This window comes from Taudactylus pleione, unplaced genomic scaffold (genome assembly GCF_031769625.1).
Source record: "Taudactylus pleione unplaced genomic scaffold, aTauple2 ptg000171l, whole genome shotgun sequence".
Lineage (NCBI taxonomy): Eukaryota > Metazoa > Chordata > Amphibia > Anura > Myobatrachidae > Taudactylus > Taudactylus pleione.
Genome location: NW_028284573.1, coordinates 1,481,089 through 1,505,235, shown reverse-complemented (window position 1 = coordinate 1,505,235; position 24,147 = coordinate 1,481,089). Strand labels below are relative to the sequence as shown.

General features: G+C 45.8%; 1 protein-coding gene across 1 annotated transcript in view; it reads right to left on the bottom strand.

Annotated features, from left to right (window-relative positions):
• LOC148521282 (membrane-associated guanylate kinase, WW and PDZ domain-containing protein 3-like) overlaps positions 1 to 24,147 on the bottom strand; it is a 199,005-nt gene that overhangs the window by 158,112 nt on the left and 16,746 nt on the right. The window contains exons 4-6 of the mRNA XM_088475401.1: positions 20,058 to 20,214; positions 19,520 to 19,628; positions 3,993 to 4,040 (exon numbers count right to left, since the gene is read on the bottom strand). Of these exons, the coding sequence (XP_088331527.1) occupies positions 3,993 to 4,040; positions 19,520 to 19,628; positions 20,058 to 20,214 (314 nt within the window). The remainder of the gene's footprint in view (positions 1 to 3,992; positions 4,041 to 19,519; positions 19,629 to 20,057; positions 20,215 to 24,147) is intronic.

Here is a 24,147-nt window from a genome sequence, read left to right as displayed (position 1 = left end):
TCCAATATCCTCAATTAATGCAGTGGGATTTACACAGCTAGTTGAGGTCATGTGTCCCCGGTACCAAATTCCATCTCGGTTTCATTTTACCCGAAAAGCCATTCCTCGGCTGTACCAGGACGTTAAACAGAACCTAATTATTGGTCTGCAAAATGCTATTGTACCCACTGTCCACTTAACCACAGATATGTGGACAAGCGGTAGTGGACAAACTAAAGATTACATGACTGTGACAGCCCACTGGGTGGGTGAATCGCCTTCAGCAGCAGCAGTATCTAACAAACAACACTAGCTCATTCAGAGGCAGGCAACTCTGTGCATCACCGGATTCAATAAGAGGCATACCGCTGACAACCTCTTAGAAAAACTAAGAGATGTCATAGAAACATGGCTTACCCCACTTGGACTCTCCTCAGGATTTGTGATTTCTGACAATGCTACAAATATAGTGAAAGCATTACAGCTGGGTGAATTCCAACACATCCCCTGTTTTGCTCACACAATAAACTTAGTGGTGCAGGGTTTTTTAAAAAACGACAGGGGCGTTCAGGAGATGCTGTCTGTGGCCCGAAAAATTTCGGGACATTTTCGGCATTCAGCAACAGCGTGCAGGAGATTGCAGCACCTGCAAGAGCAGTTTAATTTGCCCTGCCATCAACTGAAGCAAGAAGTGGTAACGAGGTGGAACTCAACCCTGTATATGCTTCAGCGGATGGAGGAGCAGCAAAAAGCCATCCATAGCTATACGACAAGCCATGACATTGGGAGAGGAGGGGGAATGTACCTTACCCCAGCACAGTGGAGAGTACTTTCTGTCTTGTGCAAGGTGCTCAAACCATTTGAAGTTGCCACTTGTGAAGTGAGTGCTGACACTGCTAGCTTGAGTAAGGTGATTCCCCTGATTTCGCTTTTGGAAAAGCAGCTGGAGAAATTGAAGGATGATATTAAACAAAGTGATTCCGCAAAGTATGCTGGACTGATAGATCAAGTCCTTTGTTCGCTTCGCCAGGATCCACGGGTGGCCAAGATCTTGAAATCTGATCATTATATTTTAGCAACCATTCTTGATCCTAGGTTCAAGTCATATGCTGTGTCTTTCTTTACAACTGACCCAGATCTTAAAAGAACCAAAGCGCTCCTGGTGAGCAAGTTGGCAGCTGAAGTGACACATGGCACTACGATGACGTCTCCTCCTTCGGTTTCTGCAGCAGCAGCCAGAAAAAAATGCACCTTTTCCAAAAGACCCAGTGGTGATGCAGATAAGTCAAGTCAACATTTTGACATCTGGTCGGGTCTAAAAGATTTGCCCAACACCAGTGACACCTCTACCGCAACTCCATCTAATACGATTACCATCCAAAGAATGGTGGAGGATTATTTTCAGGACACCATACACGTAGACATGTCACAGAGTCCCTTCGAATATTGGAAGAAAAAAAAGGCAATTTGGAGACCCTTGTATAAACTGGCTTTGCATTATTTAAGCTGCCCACCCTCCAGTGTGTACTCGGAGAGAGTTTTCAGTACAGCCGGGAACCTTGTGAGTGAACGACGAAGGAGGCTACTTCCACAAAATGTAGAAAAAATGATGTTCATTAAAATGAACTGGAAATTTCACGAGGAAAACCTTTCCCACCAATCACGTCACAGTACAGATACTTCTGTAATGGTAGATTCCAGCGGGGATGAACTGATATTGTGTGAGGAATCGGATGATGTACACACTGATGAGGGTGAGGATGGCAATGATGGTGACATCATGCCACTGTAGACCTGTTGCCTTTAGTAGATTGGAAGATTTTTTTGTGGGGGCCCAAACAAACCAAGCACTTCAGCCACAAAGTGGCAGTACCTGTCGCTGAAATGCTTTGTTTGTTAAAGTGTGCATGTCCTTTTTAAGATCCAACATAAAGGGTGGGTGGGAGGGCCCAAGGACAATTCCATCTAGCACTACCTTTCATTTCTGCCACTGCTGTGTGGCATAGTTTCATAGATGTGCTTTAAACTGTGGTGTCTGTGCCACTGCGCCGCTGCTCTGACGCTTGGTCACCAGTCAGCTCACTGCAACCTTTGGCCAATAATGGTGAAACGAATAATTTAAGCTGTGAGGTGGTCTAAATTGACTGTAAATGACTGGAAATTAATGTTATTGAGGTAAATAACACTCTAGGAAGAAAAAAAAGCCCAATTTATGTAATTTTAGCTTTTTTTGCCAATTTTGGCAAAAAATCCAAATCCAAATCCAAATCCAAAGCCAGTCACCGCAGTTTGGCAAATCCAAATCCAAATCCAAAGCCGGATGACGAATTAGAACCAAATCCAAATCCAAATCCGCCAAAAATGGTCCGGCGCACATCCCTAATTATAATCATCCTTTATTTATATGGAGCCACAAGAGAAGAAATCAGTGACTTACAGTACAATACAATGCAGGACAAGGACATGGCTTATAAACATTGCTGCATTAGTGATCATAACACTCAGATAAGCTATTCACTATCTTGTTATATACACAACAATTGTATAACTGCTACACAATAATGTAGACACATATCAGTCTATAATACATGACAGATATAGTGCTAAATCTGCTGATATAATCCCTCATTCCAGGGGTTCTCAACTCCAGTCCTGAACTAACCACAGCTCATGTTTTCTGGATTTCTTCAATCATGCACCAATGAGTTCATCTATTTTTCTGGGATAGCAATTGTCAAAAATCCTGAAACTGTGACCTGTTTGGGGAACTTGAGGACTGGAGATAAGAGCCGATGCCATAGATAGTTACTGGCCCTTCACTCTTGGGAAATGATTTGGTGGGGGTCCATTGCCCGGTGCACTCATATGATGGAGCAGCCACGACCCTTAGTACATTCCACCACAATCAGAGGCCCCCTGATGGGCATGGCCAGTTACCCCCAAGCACAAAGTCTGGATGATCTCTTGGCAGCCCTGATCAGGACTATTGGGAGGCACTTCCACACCTCTCCCCTCACTCAGCATTTTTCTATCATTTTACTTCCTTACCAGAACATTTTAGTCAGGGGCATAATAAGATAGTAGGGGGGCCCATGTGCAGTTTCTCTCCAAGGGCCCCTCCTCTCTACCCAGCAGCCGGCAGCATACTGAGTGCAGCAGTAGACTCTGGGCACTACTATACTCTAGCGCTGTGCCAAAGTCTACTGCACATGCGCAGATCATTGGGGAAATGGTGTGGCAGCCACTTATCCCAGTGATTTTCCTTCTGCTTATGCATAAAACGGTGGGAAAATGGAACGGTGATTTGTACATAACTGCTGCCGCCAACATGGGACTACGGAGAGATGAGTATTGAAGGATGGGGTGCAGGGTGTGTGGTTTAGGACCCAGTGGCCCCTGTACACTGCACACCCTGCACCCATTATAGATATGCCTCTGCTTTTAGTATTATATTCATACCCCTCATCTGTATGGCCAGCCCTACTTACATTCTGTATGCTATGTGGCATGCTGCTGTTATCACATGATGTTCTAATAATCCCTTTTTGAATATTTTGAAAAATGGATAGTAGCCTAGTGTATTGATACATACTGAAATGCATGTAATAAATGACTTTTATACATACATTGACCATGTCCCCTCCATTTGTACATAACATAACTGCACTTAGCAGGGAAACACTACCCCAGAGATGGGTGTGATACTTCTCTAATATATATAATATCCTGCACAGCAACAAGCCTGTTACTAGGGACAGCTTGGGTATATGTCGGCATGTTCACAATATCAACATGTTTCAAATGTCAGCAGGTGACATGTCGGCAGTGACATCATGTGATACTGCCAGAATGTCCACATTGTCAATGATGATAGTCATGATGTTGATTTTTTAGGATAAAGTTATCCCTAATATGCCTAACCCTAATTCCACATGATTACAATGTTACTGTCAGCATTTTATTGCACTTGGCTTTGTGGTTGCTGACATGCTGACTGGATGAAGGACACTTACCTCCGCAGCCTGCCCTGAGCTTTGTACAGTCTCTTTTTCTGATTTCTTCTAAAACAACAGAAACATTAGGAATTAGGTTCCACCCATTTTTGTGATACAATTGTAATCTATATAATACAATATAAAGCCTTGTCAGCCACCAGACCAGTGCAGTGTCTGTGAGAGTCATCTATCCTATCCGAGCCGCTATCCCTGTGTGTGGTTTATAATACATGTATTTATATATACAGAAAGCGCATGTCATTGTGTCCGTCATACACACTGTGGAGGATATGCAGAGCCAATGGTAAGCGAAGGGCGGTATATACCAGCAGGGCCGGTGCAAGGTTTCCGGGTGACTAGGCGACATGTTACCAACCGCCCCTGCTCCCTCCAATTCATAATATGCCACGTGTCAGTCTCCCCAGTTACATAATATGCCACACAGCAGTGTCCCACATTCATATATACTATATAGAATATAGCACGCAGCAGTGTCCCACATTCATATACTATATAGAATATTGCACACAGCAGTGTCCCACATTCATATTCTATATAGAGTATTGCACACAGCAGTGTCCCACATTCATATATACTATATAGAGTATTGCACACAGCAGTGTCCCACATTCATATACTATATAGGATATTGCACACAGCAGTGTCCCACATTCATATATACTATATAGAATATTGCACACAGCAGTGTCCCACATTCATATATACTATATAGAATATTGCACACAGCAGTGTCCCACATTCATATACTATATAGAGTATTGCACACAGCAGTGTCCCACATTCATATATACTATATAGAGTATTGCACACAGCAGTGTCCCACATTCATATACTATATAGAGTATTCCACACAGCAGTGTCCCACATTCATATATACTATATAGAGTATTGCACACAGCAGTGTCCCACATTCATATATACTATATAGAGTATTGCACACAGCAGTGTCCCACATTCATATATACTATATAGAGTATTGCACACAGCAGTGTCCCACATTCATATATACTATATAGAATATTGCACACACTAGAGCACCAAAATCATAATGTTCCTTATGCTAACATGACATAATGTAACACTGCTGCGATTTCATAATATGCCACACAGCTGTGCCACAAATTCATTATATGCCACTCAGCCACAAATTATGCCATTTATTTTTTTTTGTGGACTCAGTGGCCGCCTCCAGAGACTGGCGCCCTTAGGCGGCTGTCTAATGTTAGTGCTGGCCTTGTATGCCAGCAGCTATGAAACTACACATCCCAGCATACTTTGCCACAGATTTGCTGTTAGGGCATCCTAAACTGTGGCAGGGCATGCTGGGATGTATAGTACCACAGTAGTGCAGCATGTTGCTTACCCCTGGCCTATGCTGTTGGGAACAGCCAAGAAGCAGCATTATAGTGGCAGAAGTATGTCCATTAGCTCAGGGGACCCCGTGGAGACCAGTCTTTTTTTTCTTGCACAAAGAAAAAGGTTTAATAAATAAACTAGTGAAAGTATTCCGTATCTCCAGCTCTTGTAGGACATTCAGATATATTGTACATAATAAAAATCCATTTTATGTTACTATCAGAGCAGGCAGACAAGTGTGATTATATCACTATACATAAGGAACGTCCTCTTCTGCCCAGCATCCATTATAAACATGTGTCACTGCTTTCTATGCGGAGCTCACCCAGGCTGCACTAACCACTTCTGTGTACATTTATATATGATGGTCTCCAGGGCCATACCTAGCGGTGTGCGAGCAGTACTGTCTCCCAGGGGGCAGCTCCATGGGGCGGTACTGTGGCTGCCCCACGGCATCTGCACTTGGTTTGCGGGGGTGCCTGGAATGGCCGTCTGCAGCCAGTAACGCTAATGCAGATGCACCCTGTAGCCTGTAGAGCCGCCTTGAGCAATCTAAGATGCTCCAGATAGTGCTGTAATTCCTAGGGAGGGCAACCCCCCCTCAGTGTGACATCATGCCAGCACGTGATTGGGGGTGGGGCCGGCACAGGGTGGCACAACGCCCTGCTACAGCAGTAATGGTCTCGCCAACTGCCAAGTAATGGGCATAATGTAAATTTTCTGTATTCTACTGCTGGAATCACAGGCAGGAGTATCATTTATGTATCCAGTAATACAGTAACACAAAGGGAAAGTCATATTTACTTACAATGGAGCAGAAAGAAAAGTGTAAAACACAAATCTCTATTAATTTATATGAAAGACCAATATAATGAAATGCAGCAAGATAGAGTAATTACCTCCAGCTTATCATCATCATTATCACCACTATTACATAACACTGTAGTCACTGATATATTTACAGGGCGACTAATACACAAGTTTCCCCATATTATAAGCAACTAATAAATGTATTTACAGCATGAATGATATAACAGTCATTATACTGAGGCCCTTTTCCTTGTTAGGTACAAGCAGTGTGGTACAGAATGGCAGGTACTCATCAGTGCCCCATGTTACAGGCATAAGGGTACATGAGGTGGGGTTTTCATAGACTAACAGGGGCTTTCAACATGTGGCCCTGCAGGTGTTGTGGGACTACACATCCCAGCATGCCCTGCCATAGTTCAGTATTCCCTAATAGCTACACTGTGGCATGGCATGCTGGGATGTGTAGTTCCACAGCAGCTGGAAGGCTGCATGGTGTACACCCTGGACTAGAACAACCATGCCAGCTCATATGTAACGACTATGATTTGCGGCCACTGAGAACCAGCAATACTATAAATAATAATAATAAATGACCTTTTAGCTTAGTCAGATTTGGGCACAGACACCTCCTGACATTTAGGCCTAATAAACTGGGACAAAACGCCGCCACCTATGCCCAGACACGCCCACTTTCAGGTAAGACCCGCCCCCTTTTGAGATCCATGAAAAACCCTAATTGTGCAAATAACAAAGTACCACAAATAACAATAACCGAGCACTTACCTCTCTCCGGAAGCATCGGCGGAATATGCTGAAGCGGAAACAGCTCATGGCTGCTCCCTAATGTGCCGGCCTAACTCCTCTCCTACTACTATACTAATCTAAATACTAAATCCTAAACTAAATAACTATACTAAAATGCTAACTCCTAACTAAATAACTATACTAAATACTATTCTAAATGCTAAATCCTAAACTAAATAACTATACTATATACTAGTCTAAATGCTAAATCCTAAACTAAACTATAAATAATACTTATAAACAAACCTAATATAACTAACACTATCTAAGCTTAACACTAAGGAAAATAAAACTATAAAAACTATAACCTATAACTACCAATACACTCTCCAATAAAACACAACCAGCTCCAGCAATCGCTTCTCACTCTAAGAGGCACCAGGAAACCGCATACACTCTAGTGTGCTGCCCTGGCTTACCACTCATTGTGACATCATAAGACCACTGTGATGTCATCGCACAGACATTAGCAGCAGCCATACATGCAGAAAATAAAGTATCAGACTATGGGCCGTATTTAATTTGAGGAAGAGACGGATGATGACATTTTTGCCTGTTTCAATTATCCCCGTATTAAATTTTAAAGACTTTTCGCATAGTTAAAAAATGGGGATAACTTTTCTCCATGTAATACATGGTGGAAAAAAGTGAAGAATTGGGGTTTAGGGGTGCAGCCTTAAAAAAAATAGCCTGCACCCCTGGGAGAGTCCCATAAAAGTATTCTGTGTAAAAAAAATTAAAAAAAGTCCTCAGGATACCCCAAAAAAGGTACTGTAATTGTGGGGTAAAAAAAATTAATTTGGGGGACAAACTTCTAAACTAGCGAAATTGATCCCGGGGGGTTCCCAAGTATGCGGCAGGTGTTTTCAAGAATGAGGCTGGTAGCGGCAGGTCCATTTTTGAAGAATTAAAAAAAATAACTTTAGGGATTTAAAAATATGCTTACACCCATTTTCTTGTACCCCAAATTTGATGGGCATAGTTATTTTTAGCAAAAAAAAAAGCTAAGTGTTATTCTTCACTAGTTCTTCATAGGCACATTTATGCACCTGCCGCGGCTATTAAACAACCCCAATTACCTTCAGCAGGCAAAATCGCGGGTACCCATAGTGATCCCCCGTGTCAGGACATCTTTAGGGGGATGCCAGGATGAATTCCCGAAAATTCACCGGACTTTTTGCCACTTACCTTTCTGCTGGGCACACACATGATACTTTATCCCCTGTTAAACCTCCGATGTGGTGCGAAAAGTCCGGCATGCGAAAAGCCCAGATTTTTTGCACCTAATTGATTATGGCCCTAAGTTAGGGGTACGCAGGGGCAGAATAGCAGACTTCCCACCTCCCACAATTCACACACCCAGAGTGGAGCAATTTTTTAACCAAGTGGGTGGAGCTCTGTAGATGGAGGCGGGCTTATTTTGTCCCAATGTCACATGTCTGCATGCTGTAAAGTGGATCAGGCATTGCCAAGCACCATAGTAAATTTTGGGTAGGGGGCTGGCAATGTTGCCCCAGCCTCCCAGGACACGCACTGAGCTCTCAAAAGGCAATGTTTAATTTTTATGTCAATCTTTTCAATCAATGGGCCAGATGTACTAAGCTCTGCAAAATGATAAACTGGAGAGTGATGACGATCAGCCAATCAGCTCCCAACTATCATTTTCAAACACAGCCTGTAACATGACAGTTGGGAGCTGAGTGGCTGGTGGTTATCACTCTGCAGTTTATCACTTTTCTGAGCTTAGTACATCTCCCCCAATACCCCATAAATATAGGTGATCATTACAGGGTATAGTTCCTATACTATTAGCACACACATAAACCTTCTATCGGATGAGGTGTTGTCATGTGTGCAAACCACTTATCATACTACATAAAATAAAGACACTGAGACGTGGATTTGGCAGATAACTTGATGGCGATTTATTGGAGAAATTAATATTATTTATTAATTCTTAAATTAATTAAGGATGTATGGTGGCAAAGAAAGGACGGCCAGAAATCAGCCAGATCTGCTATGCCCACACACAAACAACAAAAGACATAGCAGGCGTAGATCGCCCAGAGTGCATACACATAACCATGTAAACCATGTCAAACACAAAAGGTAACGCTCACTCTCTAACTTGACTACCCACCCGTTTAGGTGATGATACTGCCCCCCGTTAGGTTGGTACAGCCAACTACCAGTCAACGAAGGGAACGCCCTTAACTCATAATTGCACCCGGACTGGTGAACTGCCGTTCTTTCCGCCACTACATAATTACATAATTAACTACAACAACCTGCCAATAATTGCAAAGGGAAGGGAGGGTGGGCAATCTGGAACAAAGAGGCTTTGGCCCTCACTTCTAGCCCCTTATATAATGTCTCTATTGAAAACCCGCCCCTGCTAACGATAGGCTAACTCTAAACAGTAATTTGCATACATGCCGGCCCCCATCCTAGAGGTTTAACACACCTCTTTTCTTATGCAATCTTTCGGTTTCACTAAACCTTCTATCGGATGAGGTGTTGTCATGTGTGCAAACCACTTATCATACTACATAAAATAAAGACACTGAGACGTGGATTTGGCAGATAACTTGATGGCGATTTATTGGAGAAATTAATATTATTTATTAATTCTTAAATTAATTAAGGATGTATGGTGGCAAAGAAAGGACGGCCAGAAATCAGCCAGATCTGCTATGCCCACACACAAACAACAAAAGACATAGCAGGCGTAGATCGCCCAGAGTGCATACACATAACCATGTAAACCATGTCAAACACAAAAGGTAACGCTCACCCTCTAACTTGACTACCCACCCGTTTAGGTGATGATACTGCCCCCCGTTAGGTTGGTACAGCCAACTACCAGTCAACGAAGGGAACGCCCTTAACTCATAATTGCACCCGGACTGGTGAACTGCCGTTCTTTCCCGCCACAGCAAGGTTCTGCTTAGAAGAACCGCCGCACCGCCACCATACCAAGGACTACCCCAATAACGCCAACACCCTAAAAAGATCCACAAGAAATAATGACACACCTTCTTCTGTCAAATGAACTCCGTCAGCCCTATATAAATGACTAAAACGAAATTGAATGCCCTTATGGTAAATGACACGGCCATCATTGGCCATCACGAATTTGGCTACTGCAAAGTTAAGCTTCTTCCTAGCCTCATCTATAGCGGGAAAACTCCTAACCCCACGCCAGACCTGTCGAGGTACAATGCAAGACCAAAGTAATGTACACGAGGGCCAGGCCGATAGCACCCTCGCCAAATCGTTAATTATATCAAGTCGCAATGCTAAAGAGGACCTCTGTCCTAAGTCGTTGCCTCCTAAATGGGTCACCAAAATACGTGGCCTGCCAAAAATTTTTGCGTACTCTAACAGTCTAGGACAAAAGGAATGCCATCTCATACCCCTGAAACCTATCCAACGGATCCTAGCAGAATGTTCACAAAGTGGAGCATGATCTGAACTCATAAAGCTAGCGGCCCAGAAAATATAAGAATGGCCTATAACCCAAATGTCCTGCGTGTCAAAGAGCAAACCTAAAAATGGAGAAAAGCAGTAAATACCAAATTAGTAGTTGTAATAAAACAATAAAATTTTATGGTGTATTAGTGGGATCTGAAAGAACAATAAGTGAGTATCTGCCAAAAGAAAAAGTTTCTATTGGTTGCCAACTTTACTATTTAAAGTGGCTAGGACAAACAAAAAGACACAAAGGGGAAGAATGGGTGGGGGGAAATTGGGAAAAAACATGTGAACTCGGCAAGAGGTAAAATAAAAACCTGCTGAGGGATGGACTATGACCTAATTAAATGTTTTGAAATTAGCCGAATTGAATCCGTCAGATCAGGCAAAAATTGTAAAATCCCTCAAGACTCCCATTGCCAGCAATGGCGAGTAGCTAATCCCGAGTAGGGTAGACAGGGGTAACAGACGAGACAAGACGAGACGGAACTTGAGACAAAAACAAGAAAACCAGGCAAGCAATAAAACATAACATTGAAAATATTACATTGCCCTATGGTTCCAAACAATCTTAATGAGTAGGTCGGATGTAACTTTTATAACTATCCGATTTCCAACATCCCAGTGACTTAATTTCCGACGGTGAGAAACCCGCAGCAGCTGCCGAAGTTGCGGCGCCGATCCTAAATGAGTGCGTACCAAAATCCTGAGGTGAGAGGCCTAAACCCGATACACACCGCTTCAGAAACCAACCAAACTGGTATTTGGTAAGCGGAGTCCTGTCCAAGTGCATAAGCCATGAACCAGGTACATCCGGGCGTAACAATGCGTAACGCATCGCTAACGCCACAGGGCAGATCCGTTCGTCCTTAGACGGACTCAACGAGAACCACCTACCCCTACCAGTCTGGTCGGTCTTTGACCGCCGTATCCTACAAAGCAAAGCTCGATGAGTGACCGAGATATCCGAGCAGAGCATGGTGGCATCAACCCGTTTGGAAGATGCCACCAACTCCGATACGCGCAATGCGCCGTGAAAAGCCACCGAAAGCGCCAGTTGGATCAGGATCGCCTCGTACTCGGTAAACGCCACTTCGGGGACTGCCCTCAGCACTGCCGGAAGCAAATGGGCATCCACAGGTTTCCTACGGTCAGCAACTGGCCGAGAGACCCGCGCCCAACCCTTTAAAGCCTTCGCAATCAGAAAGCTTTTAGTAAAGTCAGGTTGTCCCTTTAATTTAACATAAAATGCAATGCCTGCCAAGGAGCGCGCCACAGAAGCCCTGGATCTACCCCCCAAACGGAGACTCCAAATAAAAGAAAGCATCGCACGATGCTGACCCTTACCTGCCTGCCTGCTGCTACGGGAATAGTCTTCCCATTCATGCCAAGCCTGACGATAAGCTCGCAAAGTGGAGGGGGCTAGAGACTGCTCTGCTAAGCCCTCCATGCCGGCTCGATCACCTGCCAAACATAAGAGGGGCAAAGCACAGCATCAACGTCAGCACCAGGGGCCAAAGATCGGAATCTAGCCCACTGAAAACGTGATAACGCATCAGCTATCCCATTCTCTACCCCCGGCACGTGTCTTGCTTTAAACATGATGTTAAAACGCAAACATGTCAGCACCAGCTGCGCAAGCAAACTCAAAACCAGCAGGGAAGACGTGCGTTGACGATTAATCGCGTGCACCACGCCCAGGTTGTCACACCTGATCACGATGCTGCGATTGCGCAAGCGTTCACTCCAGATTTCTAAGGAAACCATTATGGGAAAGAGTTCGAGAAGGAGCAAGTCCCTGGTCAAACCCCTTCCTTCCCATTCCTCTGGCCAATGACCAACGCACCAGGAACCATCAAGGTAGCAACCGAATCCCGTGGCGCCTGCCGCATCGGTGAACAGCTGCAGCTGCAAATTGTCCGCAGGTGGAGGCAACCACAGCCGGACACCATTAAAATCCTGCAGAAACGAGACCCAGACAGAGAGGTCCCGCTTAATCTCTGAGGACAAACGGAGTAAATGTCTCGGCTTAGTGACTCCAGCCGTGGCCCTTTCTAGCTTGCGCGAAAAAACTCTGCCCATAGGAATGACCCTACAGGCAAAGTTCAACAGGCCCAGGAGAGATTGCGCCTGCTGCAGGGTAATTTTATTGGAAGCCGTGCACTCTTCTATGGCATTACGCAATTTGTGAACCTTATCGAGGGGAAGGCGACAGGCGCCCGCCGAGGTATCGATCTCGATACCCAGGAATGACAAGCAAGAGACAGGGCCCTCAGTTTTGTCCGCAGCAACTGGGACTCCAAAATGAAAAAACAGCGCTTGCAAAGAAAACAACAAATAACTACATCTATCTGAACCAGAAGGGCCGACACACATGAAATCATCGAGATAGTGGGCTAACCCATGACCTCCGCAAGAAAATTCCACGCACCAGTGCAAGAAGGTGCTAAATCACTCAAAATATGCGCATGACACCGAACATCCCATAGGCAAGCACTTGTCTATGTAATATTCGCCGTCCAAGTGAAAGCCCATAAACCGGAATGACTCTGGGTGTAAGGGAAGCAGACGAAAAGCCGATTCAACATCTATCTTAGCCATCAGCGCGCCTGGACCATAAAACCTAACTACGTTCAAAGCATCGTCAAACGACTGGTACACCACCGAGGAAACCTCAACTGGTATGGCATCATTTACTGATGAGCCTGGCGGATAAGACAGATGTTGAATAAGCCTGTACTTTCCTGGAATCTTCTTGGGGACCACTCCCACCGGGGAAATCACAAGATCCCTTATGGGAGGTTCTGCAAAAGGCCCTGCCATGCGTCCTAAGGTAACCTCGCTAGCCACTTTCTCCCTAAGAATGTGAGGCAATTCGAACACAGATTTCAAATTCCTAGGCAAACCTGTGTCAACCTCTCTGCAAATAGATAACTGGAAACCAAAGCTGAAACCTTTTAACAAAAATTCCGCGTCCCGGAGAACAGGGTACCAACGCAACCATTTTGCCATTGCGGCGACGCAGATGGGGGATGAAGCTTTACTTAGAACCAGCACCTTTTGGCGGCTGAGCAGGCTGTTGCTGAGCACCCGCCTTGAAGCACTTGGCAACTGGGTGGCTGCCACTACATCGCAAGCAGAGGTGACGAAAACAACATTTTCGACCCTGCGTACAAGTGGAATTATTAAAAGCGAAACATTTTCCACCGGTCGCCTGCTGCTGGCCCTGACGACCTGAACTAGCTGATTTATTCATGTTGTATGCTTCAAACGCAGGACGCAAAGGCTGCGTGACCTCGAGCCAAACCTCTACGTCCTTCCAGCCTAGATCCATCACCCGTCTGCCGTCCTGCTTGTGACGGAATTCTTCGTCGTACGCTCGCCAAGCCATGCCCCTGGAGGACAACTGCATGCTATGAACTAAATGGAGGTACCTAATGACGTTCAGGTGCTCCTCTGGGCGCGTCTCCAAATAACAAGCCGAAAAAATGCAAAAACCGGCCAACCAATTATTGTAAGATTTGAAAGCTTCCAAACCTATACCACCCTTTGCCCTAGCCGCCTTAAACGCCTTCTTAGCTTTTTCCGTAAGTGCAAAAATATCCACATAGTCACCTTTGCGGATCTTACTGCGGCAAGTCGCTCTTAAACCTCGCAATACAGCGGTGTTGTCACAATGTACCCCTGCAGAACCTTCTAAACCCTTCTCTATTGGCTTGCGCTTATGGGTGCTATGCTTACGCCTTGAGCGACGCTTTGCCTCCAATTTTGCATATTTAGCTGCTCTCTTGCGCGCTCTGCCCGCGCTGTCCGCGTTAGATATAGAGGAAGCAAAAGAAGACGTCAAGGAACTAGAGTCTGAGAAAGACCCACCTGAACCCTCCGATGTCATGGTATCAGAGGAAAATCCAGACGGCCCCTCCCCGACATCCTCGTCAACCAGCTCTCCTTCTTCGACCACGTCATCTGAAAAAGAAGGAAAAACACCGGCCGCCACCTCTGCGGCAGGCAACCTAGCATCCATATTGCCACGCCTCGAGTCTTGAGTGATCGGAACTGAGGGCGCACTAGTGCCCACGCTATGCTGGGCCAAGCTAGGGGCAATGGCTCTCAATGCTTGCGCCAGCTGCTCTACCTCTGACCCCCCCTGCGCCCCTACAGGTTTGACGTTAGCAGGCGCGACGGTTTGAGTAGGCAACGAGCCTGCCGGCGGAGCTGCCAAAAATGGGGCAAGCACAGCCGCCAGGGTTGACAAAGCAGATGCGATGGCTGAGGGATCTAGCTGCGCAGCAAAAGGGGGAGGGGTGGCAACACTCACAGATGCAGGGGATTGCACCCTATTACTGGTACTAGAATTCTGAGCCCCAGCCCTGGGAACATGAGCAGGGGACAGACTGGATGTGGAATGGCTGGAATGGCTAAGCCCCGCCCCCCACTCACTAACATGGCGGGCGCCCCGCCATGAGCGGGGAACGGGAAGGACCATGGGGACACTAGCATGGCCTTGGCTGCTCCTAGATGGGGCTCTATGGCCCCGCCGGGACCTCCGCCTTTTAGCGGAGGCTGTGACCTGGCCGCCGGATGGGAGAGTGCACCCGCGTGTAGGTGTCGCGGCGCGCTCCCGCCCGCTACCAGCCGCAGTGATCGCGGGAGCTCCGGCCGCGCCCGGAGTCAGCAGAGCCGGGCACCGGCCTGAACCCCGCGCCTGCATAGCAGCATCGCCGGAGGCACCACCCGCCGCACACACGGCAGGGGCCACCCCGCGACGCCCAGCATGATTGGCGCCGGAGACAGGATCCGCCGCATCCGCGACGGAGGCTGCTCCTCCACGCCTGCGCAGGCCCCGCTCCGTAGCGGCGCCTGGAGAAGCACTCGCCGCGTCCGCAGTAGGGGCCTCCCCACGCCGCTGGCGTGAGCCAGTATTCAGGTCAGTCTGGAGGAAGCGGGCAGGGGGGGGCGCAGAGCGGCGGGGACGGGGCATGGCTAATGACAAAAGCGAGGGTGGACAGGGCCAGGTAAAGGGACAATAATGTGCTGCTATTTATTTATATAGAGCCAGGAAAGTGAGGGAAAGCAAAGTGTGAAATGTAGAAAATAGGGGCAGGGATAAGAAGGGAAGAGAATCTAGTGATGAAAATAAGAAAGAAAAGAATTAACAGACCAATGTAAGGTACAGACTATCACTGACCAACTCTGACACTGACCACAATCTGGAACAAAGAGGCTTTGGCCCTCACTTCTAGCCCCTTATATAATGTCTCTATTGAAAACCCGCCCCTGCTAACGATAGGCTAACTCTAAACAGTAATTTGCATACATGCCGGCCCCCATCCTAGAGGTTTAACACACCTCTTTTCTTATGCAATCTTTCGGTTTCACTTACACTCCAACATAGGAATATAAGTTATTAGTAACATATCAGTAACATACACTTCAGATTCCAACCTAGGAATTAGGCATATACTGAATACACAGCCGGACACTCTCTTTATGTCACTATCCTGTACACAATTTACTATGTTTTTTTTAACAATATTAAAATAACACAGAAATATAAAAAAAAAAAGGGGGGGTTACATAAGAAAACCAGGGGAAGGACGGGTCAGGGTTGGATGGGGACCACACTCCACATATACAGAATCTAAGCATGCAAATGTAAGTAATATAACAGAATTTACCCACATGTGTATGATTATGTATATTATATATATATATATACACACTGTATATATACTGTGCATATATATATATATATATATGTGTATATATATATATATATATATATATACAGTGGTCGAAGTGGGGCGGTATACGGCGGTATGACATACCGCCACTTCCCGGCCCCACTTCATTTTAGATGCAGAAGTGAATGTACCAGCGCTGGGATCCAGTATGGGATCCCAGCGCTGGAACAGCAGCGGCAATGTGTAGAGATGTGTCCCGCAGGGGACACATCTCTATCGGGGCAGCGGAGGCGCCGACATGTAGCCGGGACAAAGTACCTGGTCCCGGCTGCACTGTAAGCACCACTCACCGGGCGGCTGCCAGCCAATCACGAGGCTCGCAGCCGCCAGCCAATCACGGGACTCGCGGCCGCCAGCCAATTGCAGGACTCGCAGCCGCCAGCCAATGAGAAGCTGCCAAATGGCAGCTTCTCATTGGCTCGCAGCGGCGCCAGATAAATTGCAGTGAAGACCAGAGGATCCTGGTGCCGGTGGTTCCACTCCAGCAGCGCAGGTAGGAGAGAATTAGGGGAGGGTGTGAGAGAGGGAATAGAGAGAGGGGCAGACAGAGGGAGGCAGGCTAACCATTGTAGGGGTTGAAAGAGAGAGGGAATCAGTAAGGGCAGGGTGTGAGAGAGGGGAGCAGGCAGGGAGAAGTGTGAGGGGGGGGGCTTGGGGGGGTTAGAAGTACAATGGGGTGATATGGAAGCAAGGGCCCATAGGGGGGGAAGCTTCAATCTCCATACCCCCACCTCTAAATTACCACTTCGAGCACTGTATATATATATATATATATACTGTATATAATACATAAATTAAGCACTCCCTCCCTACAACAGAGCCCAAACATACCTGCACACTCGGCCATCTCCGTGACTCTGGGAGCCCCCTCAGCGCAGAGTGATGTGAGGTACCGCGTGGTGGAATGCACCAGCAGCTGCCAGAGAAGAGGAGAAGAGTCTCGGTGGCTTTTAATACATGGAGCCGGTTGCAAGCCAATTACAGCTCGTGGAACGGCGGCCAGCCAATCAACAGCGGCCGCTGCTGATTGGCTGGTTGCCGTTCCGCGAGCTGCTGTGATTGGCTTTTGGCCTGCTCCATGTATTGAACGCCACCGAGTCTCTTTACTTCTTTGGCTGCCCCCGGTGCGGTACCGCACATCACTGCATTTCACAATTTCACACCTCAGCTACCCGGGCCCCCTCTCCCACCGGGCCCGGGACTGGAGTCCCCGCAGTCCCCCCTGATGGTGGCCCTGCCTGAGGTATCGACCCAACAGAGGGAGCTTCTTAATAGTGTCATAACGGAAGATGAGGTAGGCTTTGCCTTTGATGGTCTGCAACTTAACAAATCACCAGGCCTCAATGGCTTTTCAAAATATTCAAAAATGGGGTTTACAATATCCTACTTTTAATAATGCTTACGCAATTCTTTTATTATAACCTAACAAAGAGCCAGACACTATTAATTCCTATAGACCCATCAAGACTCACTTGCAATGGCCATTAATACCTCACTTCGTAGAGAGAGTCTAAATTTAGGTGGTTTACAATGGGCGGAGACTGATTCCTTATCTGGGGATCCGCCTTTTCCAAGAATAGCCATGACTTGTATACAATTAATATTAAAAATGTTTTAGATACAGCTCTTACCGAATTGGATGATTGGAATCATTTACAGTTGTCTTATTTGGGCAGATCCAACCTTATTTCATTAATTACTTTTCCTAAATTGCTTTATCCTCTGCAGGTCTTACCTGTAGTTTTTACTAAAACAGATGATAAGCCAATTGATGCAGCCTTACGGCAATTTATTTGGAAGAAAAACAAACCTCGACTCAGTTTGCAATTGTTACAGGGCAATAGATTGGAGGGGATATTAATTCCCAAGTATGGCACTGTATAATTATGCGGCTATTTTCAGACACATCAAGGATTGGATTTCATGTTCTAACTTATGTACTAACTATTTGATAGAGAAATCCCTCCTAACAAATATGGACTTAATGTGATTCTTACATCTAAATAAGTTTGATTTACCTGCGGATGTATTAGACAATCCGTTATTAATGTCTGCATGGTCAGCCTGGCACACTATACATAACAAATGGTACCTAAATACCTCTTACTCCTTATTTGTCCCTCTGTTGGGTAATGCCAGATTTTTATATGTTTGGCCTCTTCTGCTTTTACATTCTGGGCCTCCAATGGTCTTAGAACAGTTCATCAGCTTACAGATCTGTCCTCACATCGCCCACTGTCTTTTTCTCAGGCTCAGACTCTTCTCCCCTTTTTGCATTCTCATAACTTATTATTTTTGCAGGTGCAGTGTTATACCTCTAAGGTGGTTACGTTCCTTTCCCCTATAGATTGGATGAATCAACTGGATACGACTCTCCTCTATTGGGTCTAGGGGTGCCATCTCCTTGGTTTATAAAATATTTAGGGTACCGTGTTACAGTGGTCATTATGACACTGGAATAACACGTTGGCTGAAACACTTTCCTGATTTTAGTGAATCAAAGATTCTAAATGCTCTTTTATACTCCATCCAGTCTTGTCTGCTACAACATATCAGGAAATGTTTGATAGGGGATATTTTTCTCCCTCTCGTAGCCATTTATATTTTCCCCATCATCCGCTTGTCCAAAATGTATGAGCCCAGATGCTTCCCTTTATCTGTGTTTTTGGGATTGCTCTTCTATAAAAGTATTTTGGCTTCAAGTTATCGGAATTAATCAATTTTTTACCGTTGACTCCAGAATGGGCCATTTTTGGCATTATCACAACCACCTGTACAGTGTCATTGGGTCGTCGCAGGTTACTTCTGATTCTCTGGGCCGTGGCGAGGAAGTGTATATTACAACAATGGATACAATCTTCCCCTCCCACTATACACATGTGTAAGGAAAAGCTTTTTCAGGTGTTCAGGATGGACTGGGTGCAGATGTACTTACATAAAGAACAACCACTGATACATTAAACATTTCAATGAAACAACAAATTTATAATTGTTTTCGTTTTACATTATGTGATTTTATCTCATCCTTCATTTCTATTGGGCTAAACTAATGGCCCCAGTTATAGATGGTATTGGGAGGATATTGTGCTGGGACTATTCTCTGATCTTCCATTTCACTGAGTATGTTATTTGGATCCTTAAATTACTGTTCTTGTCCTTCCAAACCATGCGAAGTAAATATTTTGGTAAACATGAGTCATCCTTCTTCTCCTTCTCCATCTCCTCCTTCTCCTTCTCCTTCTCCTCCTTCTCCTTCTCCTCATTCTCTTTCTCCTTCTCCTCCTCCTCCTCTTTATCATCATCTTTATCATCATCTTCCCAGGCCCTGTGTATTACCACATCACTGTAGGGTGATACGCCCACGCTGAGCTCTCTGACTGGGTCACTGACACTCTGATATACTTCTGATGAAACTAAAGATCTGTCACCGGTATCCTGTTCTGCGCTGTAAAACAGAGAGAGTTACTATGTCAGTCGCTTCTAGACAGACAGAAAACTATTCCCTCTGGATTTAGGAGCGTATCGCCTGACAGCGGTGCCCCGCACACAGGCTGCGCCACACTTTTCTTTCTAAATGTATTTATAAATTATTCTCTTTTCAAAGATGTCCGTTATCACCAAGCTGCCGAATGTTTGGGCAGCCGAATCTATCAGGCGATCACCTGCATTAGCGCTGATTTATGCTGGTTATGATATGATCAGCCTGATGTGGCCGAGTTATCCTATGCATACGGAGGAGTCCTAAATGTACATACACCATAATAATAATGCTGTAATACGAGCATTTATATTTTATAGTCTAAACATTATATCTTTTTGTCGTTAAAACCATTATCTGTCAGCTAAATATAAATAGTGCTTATATGACACTTACGTTTCCTTGGCCTCTTCTGTTGGTAAGGCAGATGACCGACCCCGATACACCAATATCTTAATCTTTTCTCCGGTACGGATGGTCCTTACCAGACGCATTAACTCCATCGTGGTCCACCCCATGACATTTTCTTTATTAAATTCAATCAGTTCATCTCCTGTAAATGATAACATAATTGAATATAAAATAACGTGAAGGGGTTAGCGACATACAAATATGCATTTGTCATTGTGCCCAAGGTATTAGCTTTCAGCTGTCTTTTTTTTATTTAAGTTTAAAACTTATTTGTAATAATATATTTAAATATATATTTTATATATCTAGGCTGTGTTTTACAACCCCCCCACCATCCCCCTGTGTCTATAGGCCCCATTATAAAATAACATCCCACCCCCTATAGGCAATAGACCCCCCCATGGACCATAAATCCTAATAATAATACCCCCCAAACCCCATTAGTAGTAAAAAATATATCTGTTTTCTAAACCAACCCCCCTGTAAAAACACAATTTTTCTTTGCCCCCTCTTACCCTGTGACAAGTATGTTTTATTTATTATTTTTTACCCCCCATCCAGCATCATATTTCTATATATTATTCCTCCCCCACTGATGCTAGATAGCCCCCCAACCCCCATGGGCATTTACCCCCCTCCCCCATATGCAGAGACCAGCAGAGTGTGTGTCAGGGGGGACCGATTATCAGTCCCCCATGCTGAAGCTGATCCTTGCACTTGCCAAATAGTACTTGGAGGGGAAGTAAGTTCCTCTCCTCGCACTGTGATCCCCGGCACATGCGCCCAGGGGTGCTGTTCGCATGGCATTCTGGGGCACGATTCCGGAAGTGATATCGATGGTCAGAGACCGCTTATCACTTCCAGGGGGTCCAAGGAGTCAGAGGAGATCTGTTGTGAGGAGAACGGATCTGCTATGGAAAAGCCGGGGGAAGCAGCATGGCGGCGCGGTCACATGTGATGCGACATTGACAGCTGAAGGAAGCACTGTTGGCTGCGATCACATCACACGCGACGCCGCCGGCTAATTGGTTAATGCAGATTTTGTACATTAGCGTGTACACACATGTATTTCTTATACACACCAGGGATCTTTATTCACATGATGTAATTATAGTTAGTTTGGCTGATTGGCCACAGAATTATTCCTCATAGTTCTGAATTATACTGATGTTTTTTTGTGGCCCTTTATCTAATTTTATTGTCCTTTTATTTCCCGTCTTTATGTGTCTCTTATATCAGTACTATAAATGTAGCCATTACACTGCGGCACTATGATCTGTATAAGTGTCACTACGCCCCCTATACATAGGCTGTGTGTGTTCTCCTGAGGACGGTAACATTGGCTGATAACACGTGCAGCAGCTGGGATTACTATTACTTCCTTGGTTATAGGTTACTACTGCCATCTGCTGGAGAACCTGATTATGTACTATGGGGCTGATTCTCAGACAGACGCACCTGCGGCCCTTTCCCACACGGCCGTGGCAGCCTCCTTACTCCCTTATGCTAATGCAGGTATCCAGCTGTCTATGCGAGTATCCGCCCCTGTATGGCGAGTAGCTGCTAGTCTGCATGCGGAAGGCTGGCCTACCCACTCATTGTCCATCTGCAGCTGCAGCCACCATCATTAGGATCAGCACTTGTGCCCGACTCAGAATCAGGTCCTATATTATTATTATCCTTTATTATATAGCGTCATGAGGGGTCCGCAGCACCTTACAGAGTACATACACAGGAACAGTATGTACAAAACAAGAACAGGGACTTACCGTACAGAACATTGCAGGACATGGACAGTACTTATACACATTGCTGCACCGGCCGTCATTATAGCCAAATACTGTAAGGAGAAGGGCGGCAGCCCCCAAGGGTTAGGTGCTGTAGGCAGCGGGGAGGAGATCAGTGGCAAAGGGGGGTTTCCAAATAATTGGTTACAGAACCAATGACAACAAAGTCTAACCAGAATAAGCTGCAACATTCACTTTATTGTGTACTTCAAGTGTTTACATATAAATAACTATACATAATATATATAACAACAAGGCATCTGGGCATAAAACGTGATTATGCACAATGTGTAACAGTATGTACGATCAAATGTAAACTACCAGTGCAATTTATGCCACACAGTAATCCCTTATTCATGTTATGAACACAGTAGTGCCCCTTTCACACAATTCCCATATTATTGCCCCTTATACACAATGATCACAGTAGTCGTGCCCCTCATACAATGCCCACAGCAGTAGTGCCCCTTACACAATGCCCCCGGTAGTGGTGCGCCCTATGTAGTGCCCCAGTAGTGGTGCCCCTTATGCAGTGCCCCCTATGCAAAGCCCCCATTAGTAGTACCCCCATTAGTAGTGCCCCCATTAGTAATGTACCCTGTAGTAATGCCCCTGTAGTAGAGTCCTCAATATTGATGCACCCAGTAGTTGTGCCCCCACTAGTAATGCACCCATTAGTAGTGTCCCCAGTTGTAATGCCCCCATTAGTAGTACCCCCAGTAGTAATGCACCCATTAGTAGTTCCCCCAGTGGTAGTGCCACTAGTAGTAATGCCCCCTGTAGAAGTGCCCCCAATAGTTGTACCCCAGTAGTAATGCCCCCAATAGTAGTGCCCCAAGTGGCAATGCCCCCATTAGTAGTGCACCCATTAGTAGTTCCCCAAAGTGATAATGCCCCCTATAGTAGTGCCCAAAGTCATTGACAAAATTACCGCAGCTGTAGGTAGTGCTGTGCATGCGCTGCTATTACGAATGTAACGGCGTATGTGCAGCACAGATTACAGCTGCAGTAAGGTAGTGTAGTGAGTAGGGGTGTGCACCGGCCACTTTTCGTGTTTTGGTTTTGGATCTGGATCTTTCTTCGTGTTTTGGATCTGGATTGGTTTTGCCAAAACCACCCTTCCGTGTTTTGGGTTCTGGGTTTTGTGTTTTGGATCTGGATTTTTTCTTAAAAAATAAAAAAAACGCTAAAATCACATAAAATGGGCCTTTTTTTGTTCCTACGCTATTAATAACCCCAATAACATTAATTTCCACTCATTTCCACTCTATTCTGAACACCTCACACTTCACAATATTGTTTTTAGGCCAAAAGGTTGAACCGAGGTAGCTGGATGACTATGCTAAGCGACACAAATGGGCGGCACAAACACGTGGCCCATCTAGGAGTGGCACTGCAGTGGCAGACAGGAAGCCAATCAGCGTTATGGTGCCCATTTGCATGTAGCACGAACCCAGGAGATCCGTGCTACATGCATCTGTGTGATTGGCACAGAGCAATGACAGGTCCGTGAGACCCGTCTGTGCTGCTGTGGTAAAAAAAAAAAAAAAAACCTGTGTAAAAAAAGAAAAAAATGGCGTGCACCCCCCCAAAAAAGAGCAACCAGCCCCGGGCATTAGTAACCCAGTGCTGGGTGTGCTTAAATACAGGGGACAAACGACGTAGGGGTCCCCTGTACTTATGCACAACCAGCACCGGGCTAGTCAGAACCAGCGCTGGTTGCCAAAATACGGGGGACAAACGACGTAGGGGTCCCCCGTATTCTGCGCAACCAGCTCTGGGCTCTGATCCGGTCCTGGTTCTGGAAATACAGGGGAAAAAAATTAGTAGGGTTCCCCTGTATGTTCCAGAACCAGCACTGGACTTTTTCTAGCGGGGGGCTGATGCCACAGCCAGGGGAGCCCTTTCACCGGGCCCCCCAGCCGCAGCATCAGCCCTGACCGCTAGTCAGCCCAGGCCGGGGATCCCTGGAGAGCTGGGGACCCCCCCAATAAAGGGGTCACCCTCTCCAGGGCACCCCAGGACCAGGCTGATAGCCCAGGGCTATCCCCGCCACCCCTGGTGGTGGTGGGTAGCGGGTTGATTGTGTGGTGTGGTGTAAATAAAGAATATCAAACATTGTCTTTACAAGTAGAACTGCAAGTCCCAGCTAGCCTGCCCCGCATGCTGGTACTTGGAGAACCACAAGTACCAGCATGCAGGGCATTAAGGGCCCACTAGTACCTGTAGTTCACCTGTAAAAAAAATGTTTAAAAAAACACAGGACACACACACCGTGACAGTATAAG